The sequence below is a fragment of the Pan paniscus genome, chromosome 6 (genome assembly GCF_029289425.2).
Source record: "Pan paniscus chromosome 6, NHGRI_mPanPan1-v2.0_pri, whole genome shotgun sequence".
Lineage (NCBI taxonomy): Eukaryota > Metazoa > Chordata > Mammalia > Primates > Hominidae > Pan > Pan paniscus.
In genome coordinates, this window is record NC_073255.2 from 13,109,916 (window position 1) to 13,125,256 (window position 15,341).

Below are 15,341 nucleotides of genomic sequence, written 5' to 3' on the forward strand. Positions count from 1 at the left end.
AAAAAAAGGCGGGGGGGTGGGCTAAGCTAATTCTTTCAGCAGAGAATTAATGAAAAGCAGACGGAGGCCTGGATAATAAGTACCAATAAAAGCTTTAGCTGACATAGCTTCAGTTTACAAATCCCTGCCTTTTCCTGGCAGGGCTTGGGGAGGGAAGGTGAGGAAGCATGGCATACACAGCCTGGATGAGGAAGATATGCAGATCTTTAAAATTAAAGATGTTTTCAATGTCTTATTCTAAAATACTTGATTTGTGGTGCCTCTGATAAAATTCCAGTGAAACCTGAGTATGCCACACAGTCTCTAGTAACCCTCAGAGGAGCCACATCCTCTGTGTTCCCAGTCATACCTGACTTTAACACACACACTTTGTTAAAAGGAGCCCAATCCATAACATGCACACAAAAAGATGTGTGGTTTAGAATCTGCATGTGTTTCCATTTCTTTTTAAACTTGAACATTAGGAGACCCTTATGAGAGTATTAAAAAATAAGCTAGTAATAAACAAATATTATGAAGCCAGAGGGATATTAGTTTGATTTATGGCAATTGATACTACTCAGAAACTTTTAATGACAAAATTGGGGCTAGCAGGAACATAAATCCTCTTGGGTTTAGTTTGTAAGACCTGGAAGACTCCCAAAGAAAAGGAACTGATGAAATCGCTAGAATGAGAGAACAGAGTTGAGAGAGAGACTGTAGGGAAAGACTGTGTCTCAGCACATTAAACAGCATGAATAAGAAATAGAAGTGGACGCTGAACACACAGCAAGTCATTAAGGCTGACAGAAAACCTCCATGTCAGGAGACGAAACCTCAGCCTGTAGGGTGCTGCAATCCAACTCGAAGGCCTGGAGTTGGGTTGAAAGTGTGGAGATGGTTCCCTCTCAAATAGCTGCCCCCTCCACAGCCTCTCTCCCCCTCCCCCTTCGTTCTTTTTTGGGAAAGGATTTTCTCCACGTTCTCACTGATGCTAAACATAGAACATGTTCCTTCTAGGACACAATTGAGGATATGTGGGAAAAGTTGGCTTTTTACTTTCTCACCTTTTTTCCCTTTCCGGATAAGCATAACTGCTTCTTGAAGTTCTCCTAGAACAGTGGAGGCTTTTAAAAGAAACACTCTCATCTTCCTTCCTGCTATTCGGTGGATTTCCCTCAGGCACTAGTTTTGATCCTTCCATCCCTAAGTGACTTCACCTCCTCACGTGGCTCTCCCTGCTGATGGCTTTCGAAAATGACTTCACCCTCCAACCTCCTCCATCCAGCTGCCCACTTGACATTACCTTGGAACTTAGCTTCCCATCTTTGCCCCTAAAGCCTGATTTCTCTCTTCCCTTTATTATTATTAAAAACAAACCATTTTAAAACCCTCCCCATTTTTGCCAATTTAAGAAACTTTTCTGTCATTCTCCCTTTTCTTCTGTTCTTCAATCTCATTGATTCTCAATATTTTTAATACAAATTATTTTAATGGGTAACCCGTGCACATGGCACAACATTTGAGAGGCAGGAAAAGGCGTACGGTGAAACCTCAACCTCATTCTTAGCTTCCTCAGCTCATCTCATCCACCAACTTGCTTCCAGGCCCTGGAAGCACTTGTGGTTGCCATCTTCTCCGGGATCTTTCCCCCACAGGTTTAAAATGAAAAAAAAAAAAAAAAAAAAGAAAGAAAGAGAACAAGATCCTAAATGTAACATATTTTGCCCCACTATTTTCTCAGCTTCCTTATTTGAGAGATTTCTTCATTTATTTCACATGCATTAATCTGTAGACTATTTTCCCCTATGGTCCCTCCTCTTCCGATGTGGATATTTTCCAAGTCCGTTCGCCTGAACCTCTCTCAGAACATGAACTAATACCCATGAACTATTTTTGCTTGTAAGCATGGCTGAGTCCCACTTCTAGTGGTCCAGGACAGAAATTTATTCAAAAGAACAAAGCAGAAGAAAACCTCATCCCTCAATTTGTTTATATAATTAATCTATCTTGAGAAACATCCCTCATTTCAATGTCAGCAGTCACCAGCAGAACCACAGTGAGGAATCAGCATCTAAATGACAATGGTTGTCTCAGAGTCACAGCTGGAGAGAGAATTTTAAAAGATGGATGCACAGATAGATGGGTGGTTGGATAGAAGGAGCCAATCAACTGTGAAGTGTTACCAAGCCTGAAAATCATATTTCATTTGATGGTAACAACAGAAGCCTGATTAATGCATGTGGGAATTTCATTTCAGAGTTATACCAACAGGCTCTTAGGGTCTGCTTCTTTTTAGGGCTCCCTGAACCCATGTAAAATTGGCCCATTTAAGATTTTAAGGCTCCTCTCTCTGAGTTCCATTGATCTTGCTTAATTATTAGGAGTGGGATAACTGCTGAAGATGAAGCAGGATTTCTTCACTTGGGATAATTTTATTATACCTGTAACTGTCCTGAAAATTTTATGTTTGAAAGGTAGTACACATATTTTTAAAGCTGTTTTCTGTTTAAGGTTTTCTTTTTATCAATAACTCACTAAAGGAGACAAAGCGAAGACACTTTTTGAGGTAAGTGGGATGAAAGTGGCTGAGAATTGTGCACATTTTAGTGAACAGAGCTCCTGCTGACCAGGACATAAACCGGTAACATGCCAGCCTCCATTTCCTCATTTCCCTGTTAGATTAGAATTACAGCAGTTCTCTGGAGAACAAGGAATCATCCAACATCTTTTTTTGCTATTTTAAATCTCAGAACTATGAATGGAAACTACCAGTTTTCTATTGGATCATTCTTCTGATAGCTCAAACACTAAAATATAGATAGACTTAGGACTTGGGACAAAGGGGATTCTGAGTTTCACTGAGAGACAGGGAACCTATGAAATCATGACAACCTATGACTCCATTATAGGGCCAATACTGCTTGCATAAATCTTGTTAGGAATGCTTTGTTGAGGGTTAACAAAAATAATTCAATCATTAAAAAATGCTATTCAAAATTCTTTAATATTCCTTGATGACAAACTAACACAGAACACAAGTTTTTCCTAAAGCAATTGTGATTTAGATCTTTCTTTCTAAAATATTAATTTTCCCTAGCCAACTTATAAATCCAGTTTTACGTAAAAGTGGCAATCTAGGCAACCACCAAACCATTATTTTTGCAGTCACTGAAGTCTGCTTGTAAAGAAGGATTTGAAGAAAATTCTTTTTGATTCTAACAAAAGCAACTTACAGTACTATAACGCTATTGGCATTCGGGAAACAGTAGCTACGCTGCTCCTGTTTGAAATTTAAATAAAACCCACGCTCTATTTTGTATATGTAAGTAAATCACCACATTTTAAAATAAAAATAAAAATAAAAAGTAATGGATCCCTGAAGCATAAATACTTTAAATGAGTGTGCTGGGCTAACCCACCAGGGTACAACTGTCTTCTTTTATACCGAAATCTAGAAGATGGTAAAAATTACAACATGTCATCTTGGTGAATAAGACGACTAGCTGGGAAAGATGATATTTGAGCTGTTAACCAAAAAGAAGAAAGTAATCTAGAAGGATGTGTTGCTATGACAGACTTAGGGATAAACTACAGAGGCGAGAGATAGTAACCAGTAAATCATACTACTTGAACATGGTAATTTTCCATTGACCCGTAATTTAAGATGATACCTTCTTCAGGAGCTACCAAAAAGAGACAGAGGCCAGTGGAACAGTCAGTGTTGGGTGGGGGTAGGGGGAGTTGTCACAGGCACTATGCATCCCTCTGACCCTGCAGCTAAAAGCATTAAGTGATGAAACATGGAAACAGTCATCCAAGAGATTCAAGCTGCTGAGGCACTGAGGAGCCCTTGTTAAGATATGGGCTCAATTTACGGCAGTATTTTGACCTGGAACTTGATGGCTCCACCCCATAAAACCTGTTATGTTTTGAATGTTGTCGTCCATGAAATTCTAGAAGCCAAGCTTGCATGTGCCACCCAATAGACATAAACCTTAGGAAGAAAAGCCAGATAATCTGGCAAAAGAAAAACTATCTTGGACCAGATCAGTTCACACAGATGAGTTCACAGATAATTCACTTTTGTCCAGAGTCCACTCTGAAACTCGAGAGTTAAGCAAGCTTTTCCCTTAAACAAGTAGAGAAATGTCACATGGAAAGATTTAATGCCTCTCAAGAGAGATGTGGTCCTTCCCACTCCACACTTGAAAAAAATCTGTTTGAAGCCAACATATTAGCATTTATAGTATTACAAAACATGCTTAATTTAAAAAAAACTGTATGGATAGTTCCTCTACTTATAGAATTCAAGGAACAGAAATTATGAATTAGTAAGTATAGATGGTATCTTCTAGGATGTTAATATCAAATGACTCCTTGCTTGCATACCTGAGTCTCATTTTTGTTCAATGGCAGGATTAAATTTCAGTAATACATTTATAAGATGCATATTATGTTTATTTATTATGCAACTGGGTTCGAGGATGTGTAAGACCCGGATTTTACACATTCTTGAACCCCAATTGCATAATAATTAAGCCTATTTATTTACCTATTTGCTCATTTGATAAATATTTATTGAATATCTACCAAGTGGCAGGCTAAGAAGCATGTATAAAGTGCAACAGGAACAGTGCAAAAGGGTAACAGCCTTGCTTTGGGAAGTTGGCAAAGGCTCCCTGGGGGTCATGTGGCCTTAAATGATGCCTCAAAGTTTTACAGGCACAAAAGAGGGAGAAGGGAATTTCTGGTGGGAGAAACAGAGCCTGCAAAGGTCAGAGTGTGTTAAGAATGGGGTGAATGGAACAGATTTTAATGAGGCTGGAAACACAGGGTGTGCATGTGTGTGTGTGGCAGCAGCAGGGAAGAGAGGCGGGAGGGAAATTATTCTAGAGGGAAGCTGGGGTTGGGGGAGGTAGGTCAGAGCCAGCCTGTGGAGGGCCTAGAAGGCCACACTAACTTTGGACTTGTCGATCGTTCAAGGAAGGGCCACAGAAAGTTATTAGCCAGGAGAAAGACATGATCACTTTATGTTACAGAACTGGACTAGCATTAGTGTGGAAAGGGGTGCCAATTATAGTCCTTTAAATTGAGGAAGATCCTAGCTCAGATAAGAGCACTGGGGATGAGAGGAGGGAACCAATTCAAGAGACACTTTGGAAGTAGAATTATTAGAAACAAGAGGCCTCCTGGATGTGGAGACTGAATAATGGTAGCAGCTGAGGATCAGCCTCTAGCTTGGGAAACAGAAAAGGATGTGAGAGAAATGTGCTTAAATGTCTGTCATTTTGGGGATGTGTGTAAATATATTTACTTATTTTGCACAAACGTAACTGAAAACTTTTCAGGACATAAACACATCATGAATATGTATTTATTTAAACTTAAATATTTCTCACCACAAAGTTGAACTAAAAGCAGAAATAATATAAAAGCTGTGAAAGTACATCCGGTAGGAAAGGTACAAATTAACAGACCACTATATAATTTCCTAGCCTATCCATTTATAAACGCAAAATTATGCTCAAAAGACAATTTTTTTTTCAAAGACTCCATCCAACTAAAAGTAGACCACAGAGGGGAAAAAAAAAAATCCCTGAACACAAAGGTGGGTTGTCTAACCGTTATAGCCAAAGGAAAAAAAATTTTTTTTAATGTTTTATTTTTTGAAACGGGGTCTCACTCTGTCTCCCAGGCTGGAGTACAGTGGCGTGATCCTGGCTCACTGCAATCTCTGCCACCCAGGCTCAAGGGATCCTCACCTCAGCTTCCTGGGTAGCTGGGATTACAGGCGTGCACCACCATGGGCCAAGGGAAATTTTAAAGCAAAATGTTCAAGGGATCCCAGGAGCTCCAGCGAGAGACAGGACAGGCAGCTAATCCTGGGTTGGCGGGACTCCTGAGACAATCAGGCACTTTGGAAGTCACCTGCACTTTGGGTTGGAGGAAGGCCGCTGAATCGTAGAAGAGGAAGTCAGGAGTGGCCTGTCATACCTGGAGACTCCTGTGTGACAAACTGTCAGACAATCCAGAACGATAAACACCATTTACTCCAGCCCACATTGCGGGGGCAATCCAAGGCTCAGGCCAACCTCCCAGAGACCCCACAGCTGATTCACTTAGCATATGTGTTTTGCTGGATGTTAATTTTTTTTTTCCCTTGGAGATTCAGGAGTAAATATGGTAACTATAAAAAAGAGTTTCCATTATCTGAGAGCTTGCCTTGTGCCATGTGCCCTGCTAAGTACCTCCTGTGACTCATGCCCTCTAAAACTCACTGCCCCCCGGTGAGGGGCACCTTCCTCAGCTCCAACCTGCAAGGGAGGCTTAGCGTGGTTAATGCGTTTGGTAGTTTGTCCAGCATTATGCCCTGAAGAAATGGATCTTCTGGTTTGTAGATCAGGTCTCATTCTACTCTGAGTACCATGGGCCCTGGATTTCATTTGTTCATAGTGCTCTGTAGGAGTGGGAGGAATGAGGTGGTTTACATAGTGAGCTCTGGAATTGGACTGTCTGGGACCAAGATGAAAATGTTCTACAGTTCCATTGCACAACAATGCAAATACATTGATCACTACTCAACTGGGCACTTAAAAATGGCTAAGATGGCAAATTTTATGGTATGTGTTTCTTTTTACCACAATTAAACATTTTTAAAACCTCACACTTTCCTAATCTCAACATGCACTAGAGGTACCTATAAAACAGCAGCCAGCAAACTGTTTTCTATAAAGGGGTGGCGAGTAAGTATTTTTAGCTTTGTGAGCCATTAGCCTCTGTTGTAACTGCTCAACTCTGCCATGGTATTGTGAAAGCAGCCAGACCACTTATAGTCCTAAGTGAATGAATAGGCATGGTCATGTTCCAATAAAACCTTTATTTACAAAAACAGGTGGCTGACCTGTGGGCCATAGGTTGCTGACCCTTGCAAAAGTATTCATACATAAATAAGAGAAAAATATTACCCATTTGTAAATACCAAAGGCTCCTCTTTGAAAGTGTCCAATAAATTCACCCAATAATTATGCATGAAACATTCTTATTTTTTTCCAGAGGCTAAGATTAGAGCAACAGCAACAAGAGCAAGCAGACTCAGAAAGACCAGAACTTACTTGAAGTCCCAGGAAAACACCACATTGAAAAAAGTACATGTCAGTCCTTCTCCAGTATCTACACTTCTCTACAGATGAGTTCAGTGATTTAGAAAAAAAAAATACTAAGGCCAGGCACTGTGGCTCACACCTGTACTCCCAGCACTTTGGGAGGCCGAGGTGGGCCGATCACTTGAGGCCAGGAGCTTGAGACCAGCCTGGCCAACATGGTGAAACCCAATCTCTACTAAAAATACAAAAATTAGCTGGGTGTGGTGGCCCGTGCTTGTAATTCCGGCTACTCAGGAAGCTGGGGCACAAGAAATGCTTGAACCTGGGAAGCGGAGGTTGCAGTGAGCTGAGATTGCACCACTGCACTCCAGCCTGGGAGACAGAGCAAGACCCTGTCTCAAAACAAACAAAACAAAACGAAAAACTAAAAATGTTGCAGCTGGAAGAGGGCTCAGCAATCACCTTTAGTGGATGAGAAAACTGCAATAGGCCTATCGGACCTATCCAAGTGGTCACAGCTGGTGTCAGCAAGGGCGGGGACGGAGTGTAGCACCATCCTGACTCTGAGGTCACGCTCCTTCCTCCTCTCCATTTCCAGTCAGGAGCAGCAGCCAGCCAGCCACCAGCTCTGCGAGTTATCTGTTTCATGCATGTTATTTTAAATGGTCTTGGCTTCACCCTAAAGCTAATTTTTGCTATTTACCAAGTTCCATGGGGAAAATCAATAAAGATAACATAAAATCCTGAAAGCCTCATCTCATCCAATTCAGAACTGGAAGCATGGGTGTAATTGTTTGTTCCCTTCCAAGTTGTGCCATGTGAAAACAGCAGGCTTTTCCTTCGGCATTCACATACTCTAAAAAAGCAGCAACCCATGGGTGGGGTTTGGCAGCTGGAGTCAATCTACTTGAATCCACAAAAAACAGGCACCCCAGTTAAACAACCAAACCCAAACAAACAACAGGCACACACCAAAACCTACAAAGGAAAATGGCGAGTTATGAAACAAATACATTTAAGAGGGCATTAGTTTTACAAAAGAAATTGTCCTCATAAAAGAACTCAATCCAGTGTATAGAATTCTAGAATTAGCAGAGGAAGAGCAGATAATGGAATAAGCCCCCTACCCTACCTCCTTTATATATGAATTAAGCAAAGTCCTGAGAGATATTAGCGCTTAAACATTTAACACTGGTTCACTGTATGGATCCAAACTGGAAATGTTCCCCATTCACTCAACACAACTCACTGGTGTAGGGGGAGGTGTCCCAGCCCTACCTTAGACACTGAAGTAAAGCAGAAACTGGTTTAATCCAGAGAGCTGAATGGCCCAGGCAGAAAGGAAAGGCCTTCGTCCTACAGCCTGAGATGGTTGAGCAGTGACACTCTTGCATTACTTAGTGTCTCCAACTCTCATGGGACCTGCCCTCAATTGCTAAAAGAGCCTGACCTCTGACAAAAACCAATGATTTCAGCAGTAATTAATGATACTGTCAAATTAATTAACCCAAGTCTTTGTTCACAGGAAACCCATCCCCCATATCAATACTGCTGTTTACCAGTCCTTGACCAAGTGCTATAGACCCAAACCTTCACAATCAGGACACCGGAGCACCACTGACTGATGGCCCTAATAAGGTCCCACCGAGTAAGCCACCAACATTTGTTAATAAACCTTCTCACCACATATCCTTTGATAATATGATTAGTGCATGAACAGGTCTCCAAAACCTAACACTATTTTAAATAGATACGCACCTGCAAATACCAGTGAGTATCACTCATTTCCTATAATACCTTTTAGCTATCCTTTTGAATTATGGTGATGAAACACTAGACAAATGCTGTAGGATTTCATTAGCCGTTTAATAAATGGCCCTCATTAAAACACTGGTTCGCTTGTCCTTGTCTATGAGGACTCAGACTCCTATAAATGCCCACGTATACATTTCTATACTATCTCTTTAGAGGATTCAGGACTATTTTCTTACACCTAACACAGCTTTTATCCCATTTAGAATAATTACTCTCCATCCCATTTCTGACTTTCAAGAAAAACAAGACACTTAATTGACCACAGGAGGACTCTCTCAAGGGCATTCAGGCTGCAAAAGCTCTGCTGCAAGCTCACAACTTCAGCTGATGTAATCTGCTACAAGAAGCTGACTTCTATTGTTAAATCATACCCTTTTACTCTGCCTTCAAAGAGCACATATATCACACGTTGTAACTTTGCTCATAAAATACCTCGTGGTCTTGGGGTGAATCACGCTGTCAGGAGGAACTTCCAACTGCACACAGCTCAGCCCTGCCCCTTTAAATTCATCCACCTTTTCCTATTATGTATTTGGTCTTGAGAACAGCTATGTGCAGCCACACTCTCCAGGTATCCCTTCCCTCATGGTCATATTGACAAGGAGCAGATGCCTGGCAGGGTCCTTCTTGAAGGCTGGACTCACGCTTTCCCACCTCTTTCTATTTCCACCCCCGACACAGACACTTAATAAATGCTCTTAATGTTGATGTTGAGAGCTCTGTCGTCAGGCCTCTGTGCTTCAAAGGGTGCCAGAAGGAAAACAGATTGCTTTGTTTAACTTCAAGTTTTTCATTCATCATTTCAGTCATGCTCACTGTGTGCTATTTAAAAGGTTTCTTGGCAATCTGAAGACACTATGAAAAAAGCCTTGGTTGGAAGTGAAAATACACTTGAACTTGCGATTTATTTATGCTTATTCTACTTATTTCTAAAGACAATGAAGAGCTCAGCAATTAAAGTGGTGCTACCAGGGAATCTGGTAGAGGTCAGAACAGCCCATTTCTCTCTGGTCTACCTCCCCCTTCATTTCATGGTTACCTTATGTCTCATCCGGGTTTGTATAAAAGCCTCCCAGTAGTTCTCCCAGCCTCCAAGCTTAGGCCCTTGCAATCCCTTCTCCATCTTACAAAGAACACAAACCTGATCGTGCCTCCTGCCTTCCCTACACCCTCCCACTACTCCCTCCCCTTAGAGCGGTGTCTTTTCTATTCCAGTCCTGTCTCCCTTTCTAACCCCATGGTCAGGGCACCCCCATCTCCACACTCACCTCACCTTCTGTGCTCTGGTTCTAAGCACGCTGCTCCTTTCCCCTAAAAGGCCTTTCGTAAATTGCTTTCTCAGCCAGGAATGCTGCTCTGTTGCTTCTACTCCTTCCACCCAGCTCTTTCCTACCCGTCCTTCACATTTTGTTTAGTGCCACCTCCTCCAGGAAGCCCCTTCCAGGAGCTCCTGCAGCACCACGTGCCACCACAGACACTACTGTTCACCATGCTGTACTGTGTTTACTTGCTCTATCCACAGATGACTGCACAAGACAAGATGGCAATGATCAATCTGCCTCCTTACTGCTGTATTCCCCTGGATGCTGCCTGAACAGGGCCCAGCTTCAATATCATTTGTTGAATGGACAAATAAATGAATGAGTGGATACTAAGGAATCCAAATAGGGAGATCACATCCATGAGGTATGAATTAGAATTTTGTCTCCACCAGAAAGTGTGAACTCAAAAAAGAGAATTTATAGCAAAATACTACTTTAGCTCAGGATTCATCCTTTAAGACGTGAAGGTGGCAGCCAGCCCCGAGGAGACTGAAACTCCCCCTCCCACAGTGACTCCTGAGGAGCCACTTGCAGCTGGATAGCTCTCCCAGATGACTCAGAAACACGTTTAGGTAACACATCCCTGGGAGAGAAATGGAGACTCTGTTTAAAATGGAATCCTACTGGGACAAAACACTAAAGCTTGCTCAAAGTTAAATGTCATGTTGTAAACTCCAAGTGAAGAGAAAACTCCACAATTTAAATTCATTCTAAAGCGGGCAGCAAGCCTCACATTAATAACGCAACTTCTTACCTGCAAAAACACATATGTCAATTTCCAAAACATCATGAGGTCAGCTGCAAATGGCGGGAATGCCGTACAGGTTTGAGAAAACATGGGTGTGGCACTTCCAAATCAGTGCCTGGAATCTTGTCATCTGTTATGTATGTGCTCATTTGGGGTCAAGTGCTGGACTGGCCCTGGGGTGATGGCTGGGAAGATCCCCAACATGGTTTCTGTCCTTGTGGAGAGTCTGGTCTAATCAAATATACACTTGAAGACAGGCTTATTTAAAAAAAGATTCTAAGTACACCATGTTTAGCTGTTAAATTGAATCCAGCACACATGGGACTGGGGAGTAAGGCTTCAGCAACTTCTGCATGGCAAAGGATTTTTTTTAAAAAAACATGTTTTCCAAAATCAACAGACTGATGACACTAAGGAATGGGTAATGTTTCAACACTCAAACCAAATGACGAAGGGCTTGGTTTTTATTTTGTCCTTACAGTTAGTAACCACCCCTACAAAACAAAACCAAAAAAAAAAAAAAAAAAAAAATTCCACATAAAATTCTTCTGCCTTCCAGAATAATCATATATTTATCTTTATTACCTGGCACATAGGAGGTGTTCAATAAATATTAATTGAGTGAATAAATCACAAGAGAGGAATTACTATGAAAGGCCTTTTTCAATTTTAGGTATTCTCTCTTAGAGAAGAAAATTATGTGTATTTTGAATGATTCTGACTCTCATTTACCTCTCTGATCTTGGGCTAATTTCCTAACATGGGTATCATTTTCCTCGCTTATAAAATAAAATCGGTGTCTTGGTTATTGTGAGGATTAAAGGAGGCAACAGATACAAATGATAAGCACTCTGCCCTGCAGGCAATTTTTTTCACCCTCTTCATTCTCCTCAACCCTCAAATAAAGTGCTAAAGACAAACCAAATTATTGGCCTGATTAGAAAGTTAGAAAACTTCGAAAGTAGCCTGGGCTCACCAGCATCTAGCTAGCAATCCTTTAAAAATGTTATTTACAATTTTGGGGCCTTGATTTTTCTCTTCTATAAGATGAGCGAGTTTCACCAGAGGATCATGAGCAGCCTTTTTAGTCCTGATTTTCTACGATTCAGAAGCCTACCTTTTGAAGAAGTCAGATGTTGCTGACACATGAAGAACATCTGCGATCAGAAATAAAATGGACCCTGCTTTCTCTTCAGAGGGAAGGGTTCTAAATCACAAACCAAGATAAAACTTGACTTTAAAGAAATCAATCTATATCTAGGTCAAGAATTGGTGACCGTATTCTTAAGGACCAGAAGGTCCCTCCTTCCCTCCACCCCTACACAGCTAACCTCCAACGCAAGTGATGGTTCTATTTGTAGCTCTGCAATAATGTACATAATAAGAAATCTAGGGATTTTAAGCAATATCACAATTACAAATGGATCATTTGAAGTGAGTTAGACAGTTGACACAATATTATGTCAAGCCTAACATTTGGCTGATTCTTTTTTCTTTCACACCCTGAAATATATCCAGGCGACCAAACAAAGAACTACCAAGATTGTACACAACAAAAATCTCGCTGCATTTTCATAAATATTCAGTGTAAGACTGCCACCTAGTGGTGTGATGTATTCTTGTATGACAAAATCAAACTGCTAAATTGACACAACTAAAAAACCAACAAGATTGTTCTTTACTGCTCACCAAATCTTTCAGTGCATATCCAAATCTTTAAGAGCATAGCCATCTCTTCAGCCACATATTTTCCTCAGAAAAATTTCTGAGGAATGCTGCATGAGTTAACCCTGAAACTAAACCCCACTGCTTCTGAACGCATCGCAAAACAAAGGAGCATTATTATTCTATTAATTTTAATATGCATTAGCGATTTTAAAAGATTTCCCCAGTAGTCTGCTCTAACCTCCCAGATTCATTTGATCTAATCTTGATTTTTAGTTATGCATGAAAAGGCATTTCAATGTGACAATCTTACAAAAAGTGCACATTATAAGAAAATCTGACTTCAATTAAAAGCAGTTATGAAATCCCAGCAATTTCCAGCTGTCTCTTCTATCTTATCCTTTAGAGAATTATGTATCATATTAATTTGTATTCTGTCACATAAAAAGACACCAGCGATGATTAATTGCATCCTTGGTGCTTTTGAGTTATGTTTTCTTCACCAGAGGGATTCAAATCACACCTCATTACCTTCCAGCAGGTACCGCTTCTGCTAACCTTCATAAAACCTCCTACCTTCCTGAACTTCTCCATTTGCTTGTAGAGGTCTGGATCAAGCTCCTGAGACACGTCCTTCATCCATAATAGTGCTCCTCTATATTCCGTCCTGCACTGTTCCATGCGGTTCACCGTCAGCCAAGTATCTGAGATGGCCCGATGCCGAAAAGTCTCCACTTCTTGGTGAAATCGACACAAAGGATTTCGTAAGGCCAACCTAGACAAGAGGACAAAGCCACATTCTCAAAACTAAGCCAGTGAGCAATTTAAATCCTTGACATTCTGCCAATCTTAGACTCGTGAGTCTAGAACAGTACCTGGAATGTAGAAGATGCTCCATCAATATTTGCTGAGTAATAATCGACATGCATGTAGTTCCAACTGATCAGTCAGCCAGAGAAGATTATCCACGTACCCATCCCTTAGTTTACTGCTACTAACTGGACCACTGGCAAGCACCTCCATCCGCGTTGTTGGGGGTGGTCTTGAGCCTGGGCTGAGTGCTCATTTGAAGCTGGGGCCAATCCCGTGTTCATGGAGGACGGCCAAGGCATGACCACTGCCCATTCCTACATTTGGCCCTTTGAGGAGGAATGGAGTGTATGTGATTAGCGTCTCTCTGACTAGGCCATTTCAGATCACTCTCCAAAGGCCAAGGCATCTGCTGCTCACTCCAATAGTCACAGAGGAATGAAATATGAGCAGAAGCATTTTGAAATGGTATAGGAAGGGGGACCAGCACATTTACTGAGAGGCTGTCGTGTGTTAGCACTTTCAGATAGGTTACATGATTTAGTCCTTGTTAAAAAAACCTTGAGGATACTATACCAGAAATGAATGTGATGAAGTAGGTGTAAAATTATTATCATGTTGGCTATAACATATGCCATTTACCCAGCCAAAAAACATTTAAGGCATATTAAACTTTGGATAAAATACTTATCTTGGGGAAAAACACTGCTTCTTCCATCTCCCTACCCAAAAATGAGCAATGTCAGATGAATTATACTCTTAAAATATACTCTTCTTCATGAAGTTTCAGGGCACAGGTGCCAAAAAATGAATATTTAAATTTCAATTTAAATGCAAACTTATTTAGCTAAAGGGAACAATGGTGTCGGTGAACTGAAGTCAGCTTTTGGAAATTCCATCAACGTCTGCAATGCCTTACATGCGTGTAGCACGGTAAGATTACAAATGGTGCAATGAACTATTTAAGAAAAAATTTCCTTTTACTATTTCCCCTAGTTTTCTTCTTCTCTGTAAAGTATTGTTTTTAAATACTGAGTACTTGTATAAGAATAACCTGCTCACACTGTCCTACCTAGATGTTGCAGATTATTTTCAAAGACATTGTTGTGCCATAAAGTAAGCTTGTTATCCCTGTTGGTTTAATTTAATACTCACCTTTCATCAAATAGAATATATGGTTGTAGCAATGACTACCAAATAAGTCTGTAAAACAAACACTGGTGTGAAGGTTTGTGTAACTGATGACTTCTATTTAAAGAGATCAAGAGTCCTCCGCTATCTCCCTAACCATTCTATTCATTTCTAGATTCTTTCTTTCTCTTCCTTTGCCTAAGAATTTTTCTCACTGAAGTTAGTGATAATTATATGTTTAACACATGACAACTTACTCTATGAAATATTTTTTTAGGAATCAATTATTCTTGCAAGGTTGGAAAAGGTCCTATATGTACAGAAAGTATCTATTAAGAGGTTAAAAGTAGATCATCTCTATTAGTAAAAATTTTTGTTGCTTTTTAATTTTCACTTTTTGGTTTGTCTCTATTTTAAAATTTTCTAGAATGAATATGTATTTTTACATAGAAAAATTATAAATAATACTAAATGGTAAGATTTAAGATGATAAACAAATACCTTTCTTGGGAAATGTGTGGAGAACTACTAGAAATGGTTTCATTCAAGCATAAAAGTTGGCATTGCCCACAAAGTCAGGGTCCAAATGTCATCAGGAAGAACCAAAATGCCCAGGAGAAGACATCACTGAAAAACAGACACAGTAGGTCTCTTTTTTCCTACTCTTTCTTGGGTTTTCAAAGGAACAACCATGTACCATGCTGCTGGCCTGCTCTTGGCCCACACAGAGGGAAAGCAGCAAGGAGACATTAACAGAAGAAAATG

The 15,341-nt window shown here is 40.6% G+C and overlaps 1 protein-coding gene across 21 annotated transcripts in view; it reads right to left on the minus strand.

Annotated features, from left to right (window-relative positions):
- The window catches only part of ICA1 (islet cell autoantigen 1), a 154,123-nt gene that overhangs the window by 96,639 nt on the left and 42,143 nt on the right, over window positions 1-15,341 (minus strand). For all 21 annotated transcript variants that reach the window (XR_008626147.3, XR_008626146.2, XM_057302821.2 and 18 more), the window contains exon 6: window positions 13,212-13,410. Coding sequence is in view for 19 of the 21 variants with exons in the window: in XM_057302821.2 (XP_057158804.1) it covers window positions 13,212-13,410 (199 nt within the window). In the remaining 2 variants the exon portion in view is untranslated. The remainder of the gene's footprint in view (window positions 1-13,211; window positions 13,411-15,341) is intronic.